The 24,169-nt window shown below is 34.9% G+C and overlaps 1 protein-coding gene across 9 annotated transcripts in view; it reads right to left on the bottom strand.

Annotated features, from left to right (window-relative positions):
- Window positions 1-1,491: 1,491 nt before the first annotated feature.
- The window catches only part of PUM2 (pumilio RNA binding family member 2), an 83,663-nt gene continuing 60,985 nt past the window's right edge, over window positions 1,492-24,169 (bottom strand). For 7 of the 9 annotated variants that reach the window (XM_037528458.2, XM_037528459.1, XM_054701342.1 and 4 more), the window contains 8 exons: window positions 13,738-14,005; window positions 12,610-12,739; window positions 10,894-11,028; window positions 7,579-7,716; window positions 6,817-6,942; window positions 6,327-6,448; window positions 5,333-5,525; window positions 1,492-3,375 (listed from right to left, as the gene is read on the bottom strand). In XM_037528458.2, coding sequence (XP_037384355.1) covers window positions 3,244-3,375; window positions 5,333-5,525; window positions 6,327-6,448; window positions 6,817-6,942; window positions 7,579-7,716; window positions 10,894-11,028; window positions 12,610-12,739; window positions 13,738-14,005 — 1,244 coding nt within the window. In that variant the 3' untranslated portion in view covers window positions 1,492-3,243. The remainder of the gene's footprint in view (window positions 3,376-5,332; window positions 5,526-6,326; window positions 6,449-6,816; window positions 6,943-7,578; window positions 7,717-10,893; window positions 11,029-12,609; window positions 12,740-13,737; window positions 14,006-24,169) is intronic. The other 2 variants (XM_054701341.1, XM_054701343.1) reach the window with 1 other exon arrangement.

The following is a 24,169-nucleotide window of genomic DNA, read 5'->3' as shown; positions in this document are numbered from 1 at the left end:
AGGGTAAATAGTGAGGTGAACTGGAAATTCACGCTTTAACGCAGGCTGTACCTTGCTTTGGAGAAAAACTGTCTTGTGGGAATGCACGTGGAAAGGAAACAAACTCCTGTGGGTAAAGACACCCGATTGAATTTAATCCACAAAACCACCTTGAAGAAGGCCCCTCCATCAGTAAGGAAACAGGCTATTTCATCCTATGTAGCGTGTAATGACACAATTAGACAAAGATCCTGAACATTAAAAGACAGGATTAGTACTATCAGGGGGATCCGTGGCCCAAGACCCCGCCCATGTGATAATAGCTGAGTTAGAGGGAACCTGAATGGGCAATGTGAATCGGAACTGCAGACCGAGGGTTGCTTTATCTAGAGAAAAACACAAGACCAGGTTTATTTCATACAATGTTATTCACACATTTTTCATTTTCTAATTTATACATAATATACAAAGAAGTGAAGATAACATTATTTCATATGCGCCAATAAGAGCCAGGACTTAGACAAACTGGTCCAGAAACAATCCATAGCAAAAGGAGACACTCGAGAGTAAAGCCTAAGCAGTTCTGCCCAATTAAGTTTCTTTATTCTGAAATGTCATTTTCAGATTTTACCAAAACTCCATGCCAATTTGTTAAAAGGTAGAATTTAGGGAGGTGGGTACCAAAATGGCAGACTATAAAATTCTGATACTAGCAGATAGAACAGGACCTGAAATATTGGGAAGACTGGGTTGGTAACACTGGAGCACATGGCAAAACCAGGAACCTTGTTTCCTGATGAATTATTCTCTAGGCCTTTCTCAGTATGCAGAGATAACTGCCTGTGCCAACAGAGGGTAAGGATAAAGGAAAACTAGGTACTCAACTGTGCAAATACAGCAAAGTCATTACCAATCTCCAACAAGGACAACTTTGATCCTGAAAACAGGAGTCAATACTGGGAACAAAAGTTCCATATGGGGCCAAGACACTTTGAGGCTGCCCAAACAAAGTAGGAAAGGGTGGAAGCTGTGTATGGAGCTCGGCGTATGGAAGCAACTGCCACTGTGACTGGGACATGCGGATGAACCAGTGCGACCAAGGGAAGGGACAGTGACAAGGGGCTAGATTTAATGGCCTCAGCATGGAATGTTGGGTTAGAAAACTAGAATAACTCAACATCGAAAAACGTGAGAAAGTACGCCTGGCACCCCAAACCTTATGCCATTATTTTCAGGTTCATGATATGAACAGCTAGGTGATAAAACCTTTATATTCAATATTACGCTCAGAAGATTGCTTTTCTTCTGCAGACCTCTAATAAAAAAATCCCTTACAGGTTCAATCAAAAGAGTTAGCATGGTTCGTTTTAGTTTTCAGCAATAAACGTAAGTGGGTCAACATAAATGTTTTATACAAAATACTGACTTCAACAAAATACAAAGCACTTTCTTTATCTCTCAGAAACTGAATATACAAAGCAAGGTATTTTTTCCAAAATATTTTCATAGGCAAAGGATTAAAAACGATTTTAATTATACACATATGGTCACAATTTTGCCTTAAAAAGATTGTTGGGAAATGTACATAAGGCCGCTTGTAAATGTACATCATGTTACTGTTATAATGTCTTATGTCCAGGAAAAAAATGTTATCATACAGATTTGCTCTTACTTGGGAGTAGGCTATTCAAAAATACAGTACTCTTCTGTACAAAGAAAAAAGTCACATCACATTTAATAAGATGGAAAAAGCATTGGCCTCCATGGTAACCAAATATCTCAGTCCAATACTTTCTATTATGCACAATACCCTGACTTCTTGAAAGTGATCCAAATCCTAGCATGTCCATATTAACAGAGTCAACTATGTTATAAAACAAAATGTTTCTCACAATAATAAAAAGAAAGCTGGTTCATACTTCTGAAACCATATAAAGATAAAAAATTTTTAAAAAATCACTCTCGATTTGGAGAAATAAATTTACATTATACAATACTATATGCCAGGTCAAAGAGGGCAGGGACGTAAATGTACACTAAAATGCGAATGTTTCCCAAAGAGATAAAACAAATTCCATTTACAGCATGAAGGTTTACAAATGTACACCTGTACAACCAAGGGAAGCATCACTACTAAATTAGCAAGGCTTTTATAATAACATTGAAACAAGATTTGCTTTCAAAGTGTAAACTTACACCTATTACTACACACACAATGCATATATTTATAGGAAGCAAAAGAAGCTATCTGAATATGTAATCATGCTTAAATGTTGAGCTATCAAAATTCACTTTTCAGTGGCCCCTTTTCACCTCTATCTGGTTCCTATTTTCAGAATCTACTATGAAAAAGTAAAATAAAGCTCAACACTTCCTCAACACGTCCTTGTAATTCTATAAGCAAAACAATATACAAATTTTCACTCTTTCTCATTGCAAACCAAACTGAAAAGTTAAAAATGGCATTTAACTTTTCATTTAGTGCACTTAGCTGGATGGAAGTGTCACCGTGATTTTGTTCTTTTTTTTTTTTTTCTATCTCTTATAACAATTACATATGTAAGTATATACAATATTTCTTCTGTACATGGCCAGACATGTTTTAGGGCAGTATTTGTATTAAAACCACATCCACTGTAGATAACGTAAGTTCTTTTCATCCCAAATCATTTACTTCTTGTCTTACTTGCTGAGTTTTTATTTGCATGATAATTTGTGAATTACCAAAATACAACTTAACTTCCTTTTTAAAATATTAATAATATTTATGCAGTTGATTGTTAATCTGTTATAAAAGGCTTCACACAAAGGACAAAAAAAAAAATAAGGACTATATTTCTATGTACATCTCTATAAACCTGTTGTGCTATGGGGTCCGTAGACCTACCAGACTGCAAGCCAGTTTATTAAAAGAATACTGTACTTTTTCCTTTAAAAACTATTTTTGTGACTTTACAAGGTAAAAATTTACAAAATATGTGACAGCTTTTTTTGATACAGTTACATCATATACAGGCATTCTGTGCTTTGCCAGCAATCCAATCTGATAGGTCTCCACTCAGGGCTGAATATAATTTATAATTCACCACCCCCACCCCCCAAATATACACAAGAACCTTAAAAAATTTACAAATGGATGAATAAAGTCAATAAATAGTTTTGCTTTAAAAAAAATTTGAAGATTCGTAGCTGAGTTGTGTTTTGATAATTCACAAAAGAAACGCTCTTTTCACATGGTCACATCCTCTTCTTTCTCTTTTTTCTTCACAGCATTCCATTGGGTGGTCCTCCAATAGGCCCTAGATCTGGGCTATTTTTCAAATAATATTTTTCCAACTTGGCCAGTATATGCTTCCCGTATGTGTATTTACGCAAAGTAGTAATGTGAGGTCGAATCTGAAAGACAAGTATCTGCTTAGGAAATCTAAGTGATTTTTAGTTTCTCACTTCTTAAAAAAAAACATCTTCACATCTGGGTGATTTGGAAGAGTTAGCTGCAATTTTAAAATTCAAATCCACAGAAAGTTGTTCACAAAAGTAATTCTGACCAACTCAATCTCTCCAGGCTTCTAATCTTAAAGCTCTTCACCATGAATAAACAACTACTTGAAAACTATTACTACAACGCAAATGTCGAGGGGCTCCAAACATGGCAGAAAAGTGTCACTACTACTAGCTATTAAACTCTTATAGAATTGACAAAAGGCAGAATTTTATAGTTTGAAACAGGTGAACAAAATTCAATACAAAATGCAGCAAAAGACAATGACCCAGAAATCAGATATGGAAGTTAATGCATTTGATGATGTTCATTATCTCATTAGTTTTTAAAATGCAAATGCAGAGGGGAGGGGGCAGCAGCAGCTGAGCTAAGCTTTGGAAACAGCCCAAATGCCCCCAAATAGATGACTGGATCAAGAAGATGTGGTTCATATATACCATGGAATATTACTCAGCATTCAAAAAAGATAAACACATGCAATTTGCAGCAACATGGATGGCGCTGGAAGGGATCATGCTCAGCGAAATAAGCCAGAAAGAAAAAGAAAAATACCGGATGGTCTCACTCATAGCAGGAATCTAGAAAACTTAAATAAGGAACCAGGAAAATGAATAACTATAAGTGAAAATCAAAATCAACAAAAAACTATGAACCAGAGACACTTTCTGGGGGGCGGGGGGCGGGAGGGGAGGGATTGGGGTCAGCATGGGGGGTTGCAATTGTATGGGGAATATAAAAATAAAATTTATTATTAAAAAAAATAAAATAAAATGCAAATGCAAAAAAAACCAACCAACCAAACAAAAAAACCCATACCATTATCTTTTCTGTCCAAATTGGCAAAGATTTTATAAGTAATAACGGTATTGATGAAACAATGGTGAAATAGGCATACTCTTCATAAGCTGGACAGATATGTAAAAACCAGTACTAGAGTTTTTGAGAGCAACTTGGCACTACTGAAATGTATAATGCTTATTATATACACTTTGTGCCAGCAACTGTATATTTAGAAATTTATCAGACAAAAGAATTATGCAAAGATAAAGCATAGCTTGTTATAGTTAAAAAGTTAGAAATAATCCAAATGTCATAAATATATTGATTAAACAATGTAGCTGTTTAAACTATGACTGGAAATTTTATATAAATGTGTATTTCCACTACTGTATTTAAGAAAATTTAATATATCAAATTGAAGAATTAAAAAAATCAGATAAAAAATACTTTTATGATCTCATAACATCATATTCTTGTTATATCAGCTGAGTCCAAATAGGTTATGTATGTACTGTCTACTGTTTGTAAATGAGTAAGTTTAGAAAAAGACTCAGAATAAATATTCAAGTATTACTTCTTCCAGTAGTCATTTTAGCAGTAAATTTACCTATGCAAATCAACAATTTCTTAAAAGATCATTAGATTCTAGGAAGTGGGTTCAGAGAGAAAACATTTTGAAGTCGTTACCACTATATGCAAAAAAAAAAAAAAAAATTCAAGCCAACAAATTCTCTCTTTAGGAAAACAGATTTAGTTAGTGAAAAAATTTAATTAGACTTCAAAGTCAGTGTTTAACCAACTTATTATGGCAAATCATATATACCTGAATAAGATGGGGAAAGAGAACAATGCTTAAACTAGGTAAATAGATGAGAAATGGATGTTTTATTGAGATTACCTTAAGAATTTAATATAAGTGTATACCTGTCAAAGGTTAGTCAATTAACTTTAGTTTTCTTTTATTCCTGTTATAGACATAAGAGAAAATGAAAGCCTACAGAGGTTAATGAATGCATAGCCTAAAGTCATACAAAATGAAGTATCTATATTAAGTTTTATAAACTGTATTACCTTGTGCATGATTATCTTTCTCTGAGCAGGTTCAGCCATATCAATCATCTTCTGAACTACATAATTGGCATACTGGTCCTTCATCATGGTGTATAAGGCACTGTGAGGACCATCATTCTGGCAGCAAACTTCATCAATCAGCAAAGCCCTCTCAGCACGGGAAGCATGAGTAACACACTTTTCTACTACGTTGCTAAAAATTAAACATACACAAAAGAATTATTTTGTCTTTTTCCTTTATAGCAAGAACAAAAGAGTCAGGATGGAATTCTTTTGTAATTAATCTTTTTTTTTTTTAGATTTTTTTTTTAAAAGATTTATTTATTTATTTATACAAGCACTGGGTACAGTCAGAAGCACGGGAGGGTGAGAGAATTCACCAGAGTCAGAGCGGGGAGCAGAGCAGGCAGATTGACGAAGTACACTGCTGAGGGGAGCAGCGGGTGGCAGGGGAGGTCTGCACGCCATGTGGGACCCTCCTCCAGTGGCCGGGGAGCAGCCGGGGATCAAACCGGCGCTGCAGAGGCTGCGGGCAGCTTCGCAACCCAGCGCTCAACCACTGCGCCACCGGGGAGGCCCCTTTTGTAATTAATTTTTAAAACAAAAATTAGTATAATGGGAGATCCCATATTTGACATCCTCAAGTTTAATCACTAGTCTCTTAAAATTCTAAAAAAAGAAAAATAAAATAAAAAATAGGGCATTAAAGGAATGAGACACTCATGAAAACATACTATATTAAAATTTACACACAGGTTTAAGGGATAAAATTTTCTAAACACATAAAAAATATGGACTAAATGTAGGCAAATCAATGTGTTCTGTAGATTTTTTTAGGTATAAAAGCAATGGTCTATCTATATATCCTTTTGCCACTACTAAAACAAAAACAGAAACAAAAACAGATCACAATCTACACGCATTTCTGTACTTAATAATAAAAACCAAAACATTAAAAAGAACTGACCCTCGAAATTAGAAAATATTGCAATACCTGGCAAATTTGTGTTGACTCAGGGCTAAGACCTTCCCTCTGATTTCAGAAACAATTTTGCTCTTGTCTTCAGGTCGACCATGTTCCAGCACATGCTGAATGACGTAGTTGCCATACTGATCCTAAGTATAGATATGTAAATCTTAATTTCCTTAAGCCATTCCATAAGAATAATGATTATTCTTTAAAAAGACACACAGATGGTTCATGGGCGATACCACGGTGGGAAAACTATGGGGACTACAACGATGTAAGGGAAAAAATTGGTAATAAAAAAAAATTTAAAAAGATACACTGAGAAACTGCCAAAAATAAATAAAAAGACATGCATCATTTCCCTAAAAACACTTTAGTATAGTTAGGAGACTACACCAGACTTTTGTCTCACAATGTGTTTCAAACAGTGTATTAACAATTACAGAGTTTTAAAAAAGAAACCAGACCATTTTAAAAAGTATATAAATATTTCAAATTATTAGGGAGTTTATACCTGTACTAACTGTTCCGTATGTTGGTGGAGTTCTTCCAAGATAGGTAAGGTCTGCTCTGCAGTGCAGTGCTCAAGGATGCGTTGAATTACTCTACAGCCATAAGGATGAGTTGAGAGCACAAATACCTTAAAACAATTAGAAGAATTAAATTTTCATTTTCTGATATTTTTGTAGTCATATGCTCTATCCCTAAGTTACATTCATTTTCTGACATATCTGCAAAGTTCTATGAGGCATAAACATTTTTGATGACATGATGAATTACTTTAAAGTGGAAGGGTGGGGGACTCATCTTTATATGACCACCACAGTATTAGCAAAGACTGAGAAGTGGGTTGCTTGGTTTAAGAGCTTACAGATATTTGATTAAAAAGGAATTTACAGAAGATAGAGAACATGTAATAATGAGAATGGCTGGAGGGGTATTACTGTAATTAAGAGCTATTAGTTACTACATATTAGTTACTAATTGCTATTTATTTTCTGCCTTTTATTACAGTCTTAAGTCTCTCCAGGAAATTTGGAAAACATTATTGGGCTTATGTACTAATGGTGGTTATCTTCTGCTTCTTAAAATAATAAAACTAAACTGACATTTCCACTGCTTCTATGAAAGTGGCAGAAGTCAATGCACACTCGCTATTTTGTCTCTTATTTTTGTATGAAAGTACTGGTATTATCTTGTGACTTAAGAAAATGTTAACACTCAAACTCTATATAATAGTTACGCTAACTACTTAGAAGTTAACAGTCAATCTTACTTGTCCTTTGAAAGCATCAATGATGAACTGCAGTGACTGTGGCTGAACACATTCGATACATTTTTGTACAACATGGTTTCCGTTCTGATCTTTCACACATTTGAGTACATGACCATCTAGTTCCTTGACCATTTCACTCTGTAAAAGAGAAGGTGATATTTAAATAATCACCTCATCAAACAACACTAACAGGATTAAAAATATTGAAATGAAGACAAAAGTATACTCAAAATTTTGTGTGCGATTTAAAGTTTTATATTCCCCAAGTGAAATTAGCAGAAGTCACTGAAGATGAGAATTAGTAAAACATTTTGCAGGATTATAAAGCAAACAATACTTGCTGAAATAAAACCTAGTGCTGCTAAATTTTCGATATATACATCTCCCACTCATCTTTCTCAGCTGATAATAAAACTAATTCAGAATTCTATGGCTGTTTCTTAACTTTAAATGGCTACCTGAGTCTCTCTCCAATGTGTGAACACAGGTAGGAATCGAGCACTATGGTCCATGTGATTTTCTTAATACATTATCTCAACTATGGGAAAAACTGTAGGGCATTTTTACTCTTCCTTTTTTATGACCTTAAGAACTTGTTTCAATATAGCTTTTATTATTTGAAACCTTTGAGAACTTGGATAGATTCTTGGGAGAGTTTTTATTTCTTTGATTATGAATAAGGTTAAATATACTTATAGTAAGCTTTATTCACTATGTGCATTTTCTTTTAGCTAATGATTTTCATATTTTTTCTTATGAATGTGAGAACTTGTTAGATAAAAATATTAATCCTGTGGGAAAAATAAAGGTAGCCACAAAATAATCTGTTGAGTTTTATCGTGCAATAGGGAACAATAATGTGCAAAAATTCACAACACCTAGTATGTAAACTGACATTTAAAATAGCTCTCATCCAAAAATCTCTCTGGTAGTCTGATATAATGGTGTGGGAATCTTGTTAACACAGATGTTTAGTTATAAATTTAACATAATGGATTAATTACAAAATAATACTGAAGAATCCACAGACTATTACCGTTATTTATGAACTGATTTATCTAAGGCTTACTCCCAGTGTTATATTTTCAAATACTAGACTTTAAATGTCTCTAGTATTTTTTTTGAAAGACTTATTTAGAACTAGGGTACAGGCCAGAGGTGTGTGTGTGGGGATGAGAAGACTCACCAGATACAGAGTGGGAACAGAATAGGCAGATTGACTGAAGTACACTGCTGAGGGGAGCAGCAGGCAAGACAGGAGAGGTCTGCTGTGCCATGTGTGTAGCTTCCTGGCTGGGGATCGAACTCGTGCTGCAGTGGCTGCAGGCAGCTTCATAGGTTGCATCTGAACCCCTTGTGCCACCAGGGAGGCCCTGTCTCTAGTTATTTTTAAAGAATCTATACCAATTTGAGACTTACGGCAGAGAATTTCTAAGCTTCTACATAATCAAATTTGTTGATCTTTCTCCATTGTGACATAGCTTCAATTACTCTAAAACTCATGGCTTCTTGGAGCAAAAAAAAAATTTTCTCACAGATTTTCTTTTCTTTTAAAAAAGATTTATTTATTTATTTATGCATACAAGAACTGGGGCACAGGCCAGAGGCGTGGGGGTGGTGGTGGAAGGATCCACCAGAGACAAGAGTGGGGAACAGAACAGGCAGACTGACTGAAGTACACTGTTGAGAGGAGCAGCGGGCGAGTCAGGAGAGTTCTGCTGCGCCATGTGGGTAGCTCCCTGGCCAGGGATTGAACTTGTGCTGCAGTGGCTGCAGACAGCCCCATAGGTTGTGTCTTGCGCCACCAAGGAGTGCCTCACACAGATTTTCAATGCTGTGATTAATGCATATATATCCATACATACATAGCCATCCATTTATCTATAACTGCTTTTAATTCTAGATTTAACTTTATGTGACTGATAGTCAAAGGTGGTTTCTTTCCAAACCTATTAATTATCAATGTCTTTTAAGAGGTAGTTAATTATTTTAATCTTTATTACGTGTCACTGTAATACATACAAAATAGAATCAACTTGGGTTATGAATTTCATTTTAATCATTTGTTTAATCTCATACAAATTGTGGTAAGCAGTACTTCATGATTTATTTTAAAAATCTAGCAGATCGGGCCTCTCCAGTGGTGGTTGAGTGCTGGGCTGCAAAGCTGCCCACAGCCTATGCAGCGTAGGTTCGATCCCCAGCGGCCAGCAAGGGTCCCACAAGGCGTACAGACCTCTCCGGACTCCCCGCTGCTCCCCTCAGCAGTGTACTTTGTCAGTCTGCCTGTTCTGCTCCCCGCTCTGGCTCTGGTGAATTCTCTCACCCTCCCACGCTTCTGACTGTACCCAGTGCTTGTATAAATAAATAAATCCTTAAAGACAAAAAAAAAAAAACTAGCAGATCACATCATTTTGTTCTCATTTCCTATTTGCAATATTCTTGTCATTTCAAGTAATTAAAAAAATTATTTTGATCGTTTACAAGAAAATTTCCCTGAGTACGTGACTGGAACAGCATTAATCCCTTTTTAACTTAAAATATTTAAATTCTTCCTGTAAAGAACAAGGTATATTCCCATTTGATTTATGTGTTCTCTTTTCTCTTAAAGAATTGTAAATCTTGGGCCTCCCTGGTGGCGCAAGGGGTTAAGCACAGCACTACAAAGCTATCCGCAGCCTCTGCAGCACGAGTTCGATCCCCGGCCAGGGAGCCACCCACATGGTGCAGCAGACCTCTCCTGTCTCGCCTGCTACAACCCTCAGCAGTGTATTTCAGTCAGTCTGCCTGTTGTGTTCCCCACTCTGTCTCTAGTGAATCCTCTACCCCCACAACCACTGCAACTCTGGCCTGTACCCCAGTTCTTGTATGCATAAATAAATAAATTTTGAAAAAAGAACTATAAATCTTGTTAAGATTTCTAGGTGACTTTTCCTGTTGAGACTTGAAAAAATTTATATATAGGAATGCAAATGGTTTCTACATTTTGAGTGTTACATGTCAGAAATACAAGGTACAATCTAAATACTGGAAACAGCAAAATGTATCACTATTACCACAGAAATCACATTAAGCCAATGACAGCACTAATACCCATTATCTAATAAGCACTCTTCCTGCCACAGAGTAGGTACTCAAATATCTTCGTTTATTTTTAGAGATGAAAAGCTGTTGAAGAGTTATATAAATCTGTTTATGACTGATTTCTAAATATATTGATGTCTGAAAATATTTAATGTTTTACTTCAACATTATAATATAAAAAAGCAATAATTTAGAAGTTAAATAAAATGCAAAGATTTTGTCTTAACTTACAATTACCTGCTGGTCAGATGAAATAGATTCTAATGCTTTCTGAATAACACGGCAGCCATACATCTGCAAGGCTAACGGTAGAACATGACCACGAATACGAGTAGCCAGGGCTAATTTTTGATCCAAACTCCCAAACTGACAGAAAAGAAAATAATATTCCATAAGTGACAATAATTATTACGTTACTAAATTTGAACAACCACTGTTTGCAGTCTACTAAATCAAATTTTAAAATACTACATTTGATAATTATGCAGGGATGAGGTTATTTAGGTGAAGGTTAATTAAGATAGATTCAGAGATATTTGAAATAAAACTATGTTTTTGTTTTGGTTAAGTCATTAACCAAATAATTTTCTTGTTACTAACATACTAGCCATTTGTTATTCTTTTAAAGTAAACATTTTAACTTAATCTTCACCTCAAACAAGCAAAACTCCCCTCATCTTTAATATAACGAATTTTTGAGCCACACATTTAGACCAGAGAATTCTCAACTCTATACTGACATAATTGTAGAGGAAATAGGTTAAGTCAAGCAACAACACAGATGTTTACTTATAAACTAAAAAGTAGCAAAATCATAAAACTTTAAACCTAACAAATCTAAATAAAGACCATATTTTTATTCATTAACTGTTTCACTTAAGACTCATTCCCAATATTTTATATTTTCAAACATTAATCAGGATTAAACCAGGCCCATATATTTAAAAATATTTTTGTGAAAAATATAATCCATAATGTCATATTAACCATTTTCAGGTATATACTCAAGGGTATTAATCATATTTAACACTGCTGTGTAGCCACCACCATTATCTATACCTAAATCTTTTCAATTACCCCAGAACAAATGGTATATATATTATCCTCCATTTCCTCTTCCCTCAACTCTTCAAAGTCCAATCTACTGTTTCTATAAATTTGCATAGTCTATTTATTTTATGTAAATGGAATCCTATAGTGTTTGTCATTTTGTATCTGGCTTATTTCATTAAGCTTCATTCATGTTGCAGCAGGTATCAAAGCTTCATTCCTTCTTAATGCTGAATAGTCCTATTGCACACATACACTACACTTTGTTTACCCATTCATCTGTTGAACACTTGCGTTGTTTCCACCTCTTGGTTATTATGAATTGGCTAAAAATTTCTACCTCTTGGCTAAAATGAACACTGGTGTCTGAGTCCCTGCTTTCAATTTTTCTGGGGTAGTTACCGAGGAGTGGAACTGCTAGGTTACACAACTATGTTACATTTATGTTTAGCTACGCCAAACCGTTTCCCACAGCGACTGTACCATTTTCATTCCCACCAACAATGGTATGAGGGTTCTAATTTTCCACATCTCCAACATTTGTTATTTTCCAATTTTTTATTATAGTAAATCTAGTAAATGTGAAGTGGAATGTGACTGTTTTTGATTTACATTTCCTGACTAAGAATGTTAAGCTTCTTTTCCTGTGCTCATTAGTTATTTATAATGCTCTATGGAAAAATGTTTATTCAAGTCCTTTATCCATTTTTTGAGTGTCTTTTTGTTGTTGGAATTTTAGGAGCTCTTTATTCTAGATATAAAATCACTATCAGATATATGATTTACAAACATTTTTTACAAGAGTGTATGTTTATAAGAACATGATTATTATTAAACTTTGAGCTGTTTAAGTTATCAAGCAGATACATGGATATACAAGCATGAACTCAGGCTTACCTCAAAAAACTTCTGTATAACATAGTTGCCAAAAACATCTGTCATTAATTGATAGGCTGCTTGTAGAATTTCATTAAATACCATCTGCCGCTCAGCTGGAGTAGCTCTTTCTAGCTTTTGCTGTATGAACCTATGTGGGGAAAATTTAAATGACACACAGTACATTTAAAATGATCCCCTATAATTATCTTTCTGATTTGAGTATTATACCCCTCCCTCTACATTTATACACACAAAATTATTTCCAGAAATACTACTAACATACTTTATGCTGTGAACAGCTGATTTAAAACAAAAAGGACAAAAATTTCAAAGAATTTCTTTATAAGACCTTAATTTAAGAGAACAATTAGACTGACAAGGTATCTGGAACATGGTTGCACATAAGAGAAAGTAACAGGGCCTCCCTGGTGGTGCAAGGGGTTAAGACGCAACCTACAAGTCTATCCACAAACACTGCAGCACAAGTTCAATTAGGGCCAGGGAGACCTGGCACAGCAGACCTCTCCTGACTTGCCCGCTGCTCCCCTCACTAGTGTATTTCAGTCAATTTACCTGTTCTGCTCCCTACTCTGTCTCTGGTGAATCCTCTCACCCCCTGCACCTCTGGCCTGTACCCCAATTCTTGTATGCATAAATAAATAAATCTTTAAAAAAAGAGAAAGTTACAAATGTTTTACTGGTTATTAATCTAGCTTCCATAACATACAATGTTACTAGATATCTATTTTAACAAAGTCTTTGAAATAAAATACACCAAGCACAACTAAATTCTTAACTAAGTTAGCAACTGTGAGCAATGCAAGCTTAATGCATTCATAATCAATGTAATAAAAATAATAAAAAGGCACTGTTACATGTTTACTATAATGTTCTCATTGTAAAAAAAAAAACTGGGAAGACTAAAATAAATTCATTTTTTAAAGATTGTGTATAAAATAAATTCAAAATCTGCATTTTATCATTTATCCTAATATGAAAGAAAAAATACAATCCACATTGGGTATTTACTTTTTAAAAACTTTTCTGTCGTTTCAGTGATTCTAGTAAAGAAAAATTTAGGCTCTTCTACTGTAGCAATTTCAAGCAAAAATGCAAATGGAAATACCATAAATCACTATGACCTACCTAGAACCATGCTGGTCTTGAGAAAATTCAACTATGTGTCCGATCAAGTCTCTAAGTTGAAGGTTTGGGAAGCGGTTGTTTCTGAAATCTTCCAATAATCTACTTCGGCCAGAAGGCATAATATCAGACCTGTTATACCGAAGTCGAGAAGGAGGAAAGAGCTGGCTGCTGGAGCTAAATAGACTGGAAGTGCTTGAGGCACTTCGATATTTTGCTTCTGCTCCAGGTGCTGCAGAGATATAGCGACCACTACCATTTGTAAGTCCTCCTACAACAAAGCAGTTGTGGTCAGCAAATATTTTTGACAAATAAAAGTTAAACTAAAAATTCAGTCAATAAAGAAATAGTCACTGCACAAATTTCTAATTTATTACAACAGGAAATTAAAATTGGGAATAGAAAATCTCACACATTTACTTAATGTGTGTGTAAGGGGGGTGCCGGGGAGAGAGAAGCAGTAGGGGTGAGAGTAGAAAGCCAGGAAAAATAAGCCCATATTTGTTCTTCCACTTTGTTTAAAATATAATTTAAAAAAATCCAATACATAAAACCTGTATTTATTCTTGGAAACTTAGTTTAAAACATAACATCTTATTTCATGCATACTAATATCAATACCAGACACTGTAACCGCCAATATTCCTAGTTACATTAACCAGCAAGTTATAAATATCCAGCAAACTCAGATTTTAACTACTGAAATAAGAGTTTGATATTTCTTTGCAGTTAAGGCAACATCAATGGCTAAATCTGTACTTTTTAAGAAACACTAAAAAAGGAGTCATAAATATTTATGTGTAAAGAAAAAGTAACTTTTCTTAGTGAACCTACTGATTAAAATTTTGAGCTTAGAAAACCCACAATATTAGATAACACATCTATATTATGCACTTAAAATTTAAATTTTTAAGACTTATCTCTCATAAGTCTATTTTACAGATCAGAACTGTGATAAACAGTTATTATTCCTAGTTTAATACGGATCATTTAAAACAAACGAATAAAAAGCCTCTTTAAACTTACATGCTATTCCAAAAAAGAAAATTAAAGAGCAGTAGATACGAAAATAAACACAAACAGGAAATTATTTTTTTTACAAATCACAGTTTAAAAGTACTTGACAGTGTCCTTTTAAAAAAGAAAACTATATAAAATTATAAAATGCAGATTTAGTTATTGGGATATATACAAAATCCACTATCAGCTTTATGCTACTATATACCAGTTCTACGTAGAGTATTCCTACACATACAATCCAGTCCACTGGGTAGAGATGATGCCAAGGACACACTGTCAGTGCAAAATTACAGGTCCAAAAGAGTTATAAGGACACGGAGTAGTAACAGAATTATAATCCTGGATAGTAAACTGAGTTAACTACTGCCCTAGTCTCTACTGCCCTAGTCTCACTTTTCTTCATTGAATTTCCCATAATCCAGGATTAATATACATATTATTATTAATTTGGATCCTTAGTCCCGTTGCCATCATAAAATACGTATGTATTTCTACATCCTAGAAGCCAAGTGCCTAAAAATATGTTTGACAATTATTATTCACACAGTAAATATTTTGAAAGACAACTAGGGAGCATGACTATTTCCATATAACATCAAAGTCTAAGTTCTAGTGCTGTATCTTTAAGTGTCATTTTATACACCCAAACCACTAACTTCAAATTTTCATCCTCATTTCAGCTCTACGTAACTATCTCAATGACCAATGCAAAAATCTAAAATGTGGAAGATTTTAATACTTTCTCAATTTCCTAGTCCCATTATTATTTCTATTTCCATAGTTCTATCAACTGTTCACAACAATAACTGATCACTAGTCCATTAGTTTTCCCCAACAATTCTTTAACCTTTTTTGTAGGGCAGGGATATTCTGTTCATCATTCCAACCTATTTTTTACAAACAGCAATTATATTTTCTAGTTCAATGGCCACTGTGATGTCCTTTTATGCTAAAAATCTATAGCATTCTGCTAGAGTACATCCTCTAAATTTTTAACTTGGTTTCCAAGTCATTTTCCCAAACCTATTTCTAGCACCAATTTGTGTTAGAAGTACCTCCCCTCTATTTGTAACTATCTATGTACTGCCGTTTGTTACCGCAAACATAAGGCCTACACATACATCTTAATCCTAGATACTCAACATTAAATTCAAAATATATACTTACCCCCCAGGAATGATAATACCAATTTTACTTGGTACTTCCCTTAGCAGTGTATTTTAGTACATCCACCTGTTCTGCTCCCTACTCTGTCTCTGGTGAATCCTTTTATATCCCGCACCTCTGACCCACACCCCAGTTCTTCTACGCAAGTAGTCCTATTAATATCCACAAAATATCCTATATTAATCAAATTATAATAATTTTTATTATATTTTTAATATAATAATAATAATTAATAATAATTAATATATAATTAATAATAATAATTTTTATTATTATTTTAATTATTATAATAATTATAATAATCAAATTATAATAATCAAATATATTATTTGATTATATATTCTATAAGCTTCTAATACCAAACTCCTGATACTCTTTGACAACTTAAAATGTCTGAAAAACTCTCAACCGCCTTGAGTTACAAAAACTTTGTAAGTTCAGCTCTAAAAGACTAAAATTACAAAACTGAAACATTTTCAATCAAGGAAGGATCCCTTCCTTTCCTTACAATTTATTAAACATTTAAAACCCGGGCCTCCCCTGGTGGCGCAGTGGTTGAGCGCTGGGCTGCAAAGCTGCTTGCAGCCTCTGCAGCGCTGGTTCGATCCCCGGCCACAGGGTGAGGGTCCCACATAGCGTGCAGACCTCTTCTGCCACCCACTGCTCCCCTCAGCAGTGTATTTCAGTTGTCTGCCTGTTCTGTTCCCTGTTCTGGCTCTGGTGAATTCTCTCACCCTCCCGCACTTCTGACTGTACCCAGTGCTTGTATAAAAAAACAACAACAAATCTTTAAAAAAAAAAAACACACACATACATTTAAAACCCAATTATAATATACATTAAGTATTTTAAATATGGTTGTCTAAATAGTGACAGGATGTCATTCAAAACCTATTTTGGAATTGAGGATTCTACAAAACAAATGACCTATACTCCTCGGAAGTGCTGAGGTCCTAAAACACTGACAGTTTGAGATTAAATCAGAGCATTAAGCCACAACAAATGAACGCCAAACATTTAAGTCTCAACTGAACAATGGGTCCTCAAATCAATCAATCTTCTTCTCAATACCTCCCCCATGCCCAGCTTTCTTTCTCATAAAGAACATCAGTGAGATAACTGTCAAAGTTTGAATAAAGTTAGCTAATTTGATAGCATTGTGTCAGTTAATTTCCTGACTTTGATATTTACGGTTATATGAAAGAACGTCCTATTTTCAGAAAATACTGACATGAGCAAGGGACAATATATCTGCAAGTTCCTTTTAAAACTATGAGGAAAAAAACTGGATATGAAGGAAGAGGGCAAGGCATAGAGGAGGTGAGGGGAAAATGATAAAGAAAATGTGGTAAGGTAACATTTGGGAAAACTGGATGAAGGGTATTCTGAAATTATTTTATTTTAGTGTTTGTAACTTCCTTATAAGTCTGAAATCATTCCATAAGTAAAAACAAACAGATCATCTATAATCATACCACTCCTGTTAGTTTAAAAGCAGATGCATTCTGCACCAAATGTGTTTAAGGTTTATTAGGTTATTTTGCTTCATCACTGACATAATCTCTCCCCTACTGCATTTTGAGTAATAGTGTATGGGACATGGAGATCTGTACTATTAATTTACAGATGAAGTTAACTCTGGACCCAAAGTGATGTGACATGCAGTTAGTAAGTCAGGACTGTCAGCCCGGAGTTTATGATATAATAGCCTGCAGTCCTTTATATGGGATTTTAATGGGTATCTTTCCAGTTCATGAAAAAACTGAATGCAGGAGAAGCCTTACAATAATATTCCAGTAGAGATAATTATGATTATCCACGTTTTTATCGACTTCCTTGAGAATTTAAACTTCTTCCCTATCAAATACCAGAAATCAAAAAGCTTTAAAAATAAGAAGGAAGAAAAACCAAGGTAACAACTGTAACAACCACAAAACAAGCCTCACTTCATTCTTTTTCATTTCCCTGAGATCTGAATGGTAGCTCCTCAACCTATCAGACCTGTGTGTTCCTTTAAAAATAGTCCTTAGCCTTACTCAGGATCTAAGTGGGTAGTTTTTATTAAGACAAAAAAAATGTGGACCTTCCTGGTGGTCGAGGGGTTAAGTCTCAGCACTATCACCACTACAACCTGAGTATGATCCCATGCCAGGGAGCTAACCCATATATGGTGCATATCTCCTGCCTCACCCTCTGCTTCCCTTAGCAGTGTATTTTAGTATATCCACCTGTTCTGCTCCCTACTCTGTCTCTGGTGAATCCTTTTATATCCCGCACCCCAGTTCTTCTACGCAAACACCTATTTGAGGCAACCCTGGACTTTTCATTTCGTTTTTCAGATCCTGTAGACCTCTGCTCATTATCCAATTTCAAAGGCAGTTCTGGTCAGGGCTCGGAGAGATATGAGGAGCATAATGAAGAAAGTTTCTCTTGTCTTAGTGCCATGAACACTTGGTAGAAATATGAATGCTAAAGATACTGCAAGTATCTCCAAGTGAAGCCTCTGAAGGAAATAAGAAAGATGTTATTGGAAAATGGAAGGAAGGCAATCCTTGTTGGTGGAAAATGCAACTAAACTGTTACACTGGGTGGAAAGCAGAACTTAGATGGGACAGATTGGCAATTAATTGAGATTTTTAAGCAAGTGTTAAAGGTAGGTGTGTCCTGGTTTCTCAGAGTTGCTTATAGTCAGAGAGAAAATAAAAGACAAAAGATAATTTGAAGAAAGAACTGTTAAGCAAAAGAAAACCAGAATTAGCTAATTTGAAAATATTTTATCCAGACACAGTCAAGGGGATTGGCTAGACATCCTCTCAGTATCAATGGAAGACTGAAACTTTTCTTTCTGCAGAAAAGCTGTCAAACAGGGCTGAAATGGAGAAATGGGACAAAATGAAAACTGACTGGACGGGCAGAGTCACAGATGCACAGAACACAACCACTAACCACAGATGAATGTCGTCATGCCTTGAAATCGACCGGGATTTGTCTGCTAGGTCTTATTCTTGCTTGGGATTGAAAATTTTTATTCCTTACACTTCCAATTTTTCCCCTTGGAAAGGGACTATCTATCCATCCAAAGCCTGTTCTAATATTTTATTTTAGAGGCAGAAAACTTGTATTCTAGGTCTATTAGGTACACAGATGGAGAATTTTGGTCCAGGACAGATCACATGCAGAGTCGCACTTGATTTTCTAGAGTGAGTTATAATTTTGTGGAATGCTGGGATGGGGTAAATGCATTTTTATTTCACATGTGGGCCAAACATGAATTTTTGACGACCAAAGGCAGACTGCACTGGGTTGGATTTTGATCTGCCTCCGCTGCCCCAAGATATGTTTAAGCTCTGTCTCCTGGTACCTGTGAATTTGACTTTATTTGAAAATAGGGTCTTTGTAAATGCAATCAAAACGATGTCATAATGGATTATAGTGGACTTTCATCCAGGGGATGAAAACGGCAAGTAGTTCCCTTTCCTCCCCTTCTTCTAAGTGGAAGAAAATTAGTAAAGACAAACAGCGAGAAGGCCACATAAGAATGGAGGCAGACTGGAGTGATTCATCTAAAAGTGAAGGAATGAACCAATGATTGTCAATCACCACATTTGCAGGGAGGCTATGCCAGAAGAGACAAGGAAGGACTTTCCATTACAGCTCCCAGCTTTTTTTTTTTTTTTTTTAAGGGGAGCATGGCCTTGATTTGACTTTTCACCTTCAGAACTGTGAGATAATAAATTTGTTATTTAAGTTACTTAGTTGTAATAATTTGTTATGGCAGCCCTAGAAAATAAATACATGATCTACTTTTAACAATCCTGAGATAAAGATACTATGTGATAAATTGGCTTAGAGAAGTTAAATACCTTACTCAAGCATGCAGAGCTAAAACTAGTTATATTTTTTATCATCCTCTGCATAATTCACTTAAAGCTGAAAAAATTCGGGCCTCCCCTGGTGGCGCAGAGGTTGAGTGCTGGGTTGCGAGGCTGCCCGCAAGCCTCTGCAGCGCCAGTTCGATCCCCAGCCACCTGCGAGGGTCCCACACACACACAAAAATAATAATAATAAAAAAAAGCTGAAAAAATTCAGTTATAACTTGCTTATACTTCACGAAGAATGAATGACATATATACTATTCTTAAATATGGAATATGCTTAAGATTACATGGAGTTTTCCAGTTATCATTAGCTATTTGCCATTTAAAGACATTTTATCAGGAAAAACTGAAGTTTTACTTTAAAAATCAAAGTGATTCTACTTAAAAATATAAACTATCATTTTAATAGTATAATATAAAAAGGCATAAACGTAAAGCATGTTAACTTTACACTTGTAAATTTTTAACAACATGTAAACGAACATCAGATGCAAACTACAAAACAAAAATATCTGTTGTGTCCATTTCTAATGCTTGTAATATTTTCCTAAAAGCAATTAAGCAATTTTACCTTAAAAACAAACAAAAACCCAATAATATGGAGACCTCATAACAGAAGATATTTAATAATCTCTCATTCATCAAGAGCATTTAAACAGACTGAGCTTTTACTATATGAACTAAAGTGCTCAGTTACTATTATGTAATTTATATCACTAGCTTCCACGCCAATTTCCATTATTATACCAAAAAGGTTCGTTTCTATTTGTTTTCAAAAACTGCCCGAATCATTACCTGTAGTGAAAACTACCTCTGTGATTGTTGAACATGATGATACTGAGGTAAGCTCTACTGGCTGTCTAATAGGAACATGTAGGCAAGAGTATTTCCCTGTATATTTCAAATTATCCTCTCAGATTTGACCTGAACTGTTTTCTTGGTGACAGCCAGTAAGCCATCAAGCTATAGTTGCAATTTCCTGATTCTGGTGAAGGAAAAACTGCAGGAGCTGGAATTTTTCTTTTTAGTTTTGATCATTTAGAAGGAGATATACAATCTCAAGGTTTTTTAAGTTATAAATAATGGGGAGAATAGTTTTGATCCTAGACAAATGTTACAGGCACATTTCTTTTTTCTTTTGATAGGGTTGTTAGTGGTGGGAAGAGGGCTGAACAGGGAAGGTAATGTGGTCAATGCATTTAAACCATAAATCCTTCCACAAACAAAAGAACCCCAAAAACATACAAAAAGAGAAACCTCACAACCTAGAGCTATTAAACTTTTCAAACTACAGTATCCTATAGGCCATTAGCCTAACGCTGACCAGAGAATACACTGACTTAAAACAGCCCAGTAATACTTTAATATAGAAATCTATGTATAATTTTTAAAAACAAAGCTTCCAGTGTCCAAGAATAGATTATCAGTAAAATATCAAGGGTGATAAAAACAAAATGAAAAAAAAAAAAAAAAAAAAACACCACTATGATAGCACCTAGACTGAAATACAAGGCAAAACAAAACTCTTGTTGACACATCATCACTACTATTCCCGGATTCAAATTCGATTATACAAAAGATTTTACCCCAAAGCTGTGGATCAAGGTCTGGGCTTCCTTGCTTCTAATCTAGTAGGAAAAACAAACCCTGAAATAAGCATAATATAACCCAGTCAGTGGCAAATTTGTTATTAAAAAACCATAAAAGATAGAGACTTCTCCTTTTTGGGGGCGAGATAATGCTAATGGAGAGAATCAGTATATTTTTATAAAATGGAATTACTCAAGTGCAGGAAGGTAACAGCATCACAATTATTTTATTCTAATTGCTGTGTTTACTTGTCTGTATTCATCTCAAAACTACAAACTTGACAATGGTGGGTAGGGATAGTGTTCTTTTCCTCAATACTGTTTTGCCAGTCAAGAAAAGCCCGACATGAAGATATTCAATATTGGCTGACAACATTAATAAGTAATAATTTTGATAAGACAAAACTTTCAAAGCAGGCCAATAAAAAGAGATTAGTTTTAACAGAAATTAAGCTTGTTATTTCTATTCTATTTAAAATGCCATAAAGGAGATCTTTAGTTCATTAGTTATCAAGTTGCATATTATTTATACATATACTTAGGATTCTTGAGGTAGAAAAGATTAAATTTGTATTAAAGGTCAATTGTTAGCAGTGTAGGGCCTCCCCGGTGGCGCAGTGGTTGAGCACTGGGCTGCGAAGCTGCCCGCAGCCTCTGCAGCGCCGGTTCGATCCCCGACCTTCCGCGAGGGTCCCACACGGTGCACAGACCTATCCTGCCACCCGCTGTTCCCCTCAGCAGTGTGCTTTATCAGTCTGCCTGTTCTGCTCCCTGCTCTGGCTCTGGTGAATTCTCTCACCCTCCCACTCTTCTGACTGCACCCAGTGCGTGTATAAATAAATAAATCTTTAAAAAAAAATTGTTAGCAAGTGAAAAACCATAAAGAAGCCAAATATACTGATGTTCAAACTCCTTTCCTCACCAACTCATTTTACCAAAATTTTATAAAAAGTTCACACAATTTTAAATTCAGGGAATAGGAAGATATACATTACTCCTTTACATAGTCTTCTTTGGATAGTTACTAGAAATAAAAGCATTCTCTGAGAAGTGTGACATCTTGGAATGAACCAGCTCAACCCGGCCCAAAACTTTTGTTCTGCCTAATTACATGACTCTAAGCAAGTTACATAATTTCTCTGAAAGTGAAATTTGTATGTGGCGTGTAAGTTCATTTCTCCCCATGTGGATATCCATTGACTCTATTCTAAACCTGCTGAAACATCTGTCCTACTTATATACTCTGGGATGGCACCTTCACCAGAGCTGGGTAACTAAAAAAGTAGGTCTACGTCTGGATTTTTTATTCTATTTTACCTATCTAACCTGGTGACAATAACACATGTTTAAATTTTATATTAAAAATTTCTATCTTTATAGTAAAATTTCTGTATTAATTTAATTAACAATTATAGTAAGTTTTGATATCTGGCTAAGTTATAAGTTCCTGACTTCATCCAATAACTAACTCTCAGCTGCCTTTTAATTTTCATTTTAAAAATCAATCTGGCAATTTCTTCTAAAAGGCCTGAAAAATTATTGAGGTTGTGCTAAATCTACGTATCTACTAGAAGAAGTACGTTTGTAATTCTGAGTCTTTCAACCCACAAGCATGTTAGGTCCTTCCATTTTGTCTTCTTTAGTTTCTGTCAATGTTTTATAGTTTACAGTGTAAAAGATCTTGTCCTCTTTCACTGAATTTATTCCTATGTTCACTACAAGGAAACACCTCACATGAAAACACTGAACACATAAGGTCAAGTTAATTTCAATGTCACATTAGACATACACTGCTTTCATTTTAAAAGGTTATTTGGTGAAACTTCCAGATCACTCATGAGGCACATCTGCCAAAGATTATTTTTTGATCCTGTATATACTCAGTATATATATATATTATAAACAGAGTACAATGATGTAAATTTTAGGTGAATTTTTTTATAGATTAAAATAATTTTTCAGGCACACATGAAGATGTAATTACTAACTCAGAAAGAAGGAAAGGGCAGAAAAACAACTGAGTGATGGCTGAAATGCATAGGTGAATGCATAGGTAAATGCATAGGTTCTATGAATAAAAAAGGAAAATGACAGCAAATGATAAACAGAATTAAGGTCAGCAAAAAGATAAAAATTTATATACTTTCAAGGGGAAAAAAACATTTTAAAACACAAAATGCTATCAGACATTTCTATTTTCTGCTCTCATTCTACAAGCTATTTAAAAATTTTAAATATACAATGGCAAAGAGTGTCTAGGTCAAAGAAAGGGGAAAAAAAATGCTGCAGGGAGATAAAGGGGTGGGGTTGAGAGGAGAACGCACCATCAAGGTTCACAGGAACACATAAAAAAGATCCAGTAATTATGAATTAAAAAGTTAGTGTGAACTGGTGTGATAATATGTAAATTATGAATTCTTTCTTCTATAGTGTCTCTCTCCATGTGGTCACTACTGAAAATTTCAGTGGGATAATCCATCTTTTTACATGAAAAGTACAGCATCTAGCCAACAGAACCCTCACAATCATCCCCAAAATCATTCCTATAATTGTGACTGTTGCCACACATTTCCAAATTGTTCATCTCCTCAAACCTGGTGTTTTAAACAGGTACTCCAAGAGACCCCAATGCTGAGCTGAATCAGATCAAGTATTTGCTAGTACTCAATGTGTGATTATCTTAGTAAACTGGTGAAAACACTATCAGTTATTAGAACCACAAAGTCACAGATTTTACTAAAGGATAATGAATAAAATACAAGGGCAACAATCACTGTGATC

The sequence above is a fragment of the Talpa occidentalis genome, unplaced genomic scaffold, assembly GCF_014898055.3.
Source record: "Talpa occidentalis isolate TD23 unplaced genomic scaffold, MPIMG_talOcc4v2.1 talOcc4.5, whole genome shotgun sequence".
Classification (NCBI taxonomy): domain Eukaryota; kingdom Metazoa; phylum Chordata; class Mammalia; order Eulipotyphla; family Talpidae; genus Talpa; species Talpa occidentalis.
This window is presented reverse-complemented; position numbering and strand designations above follow the sequence as displayed.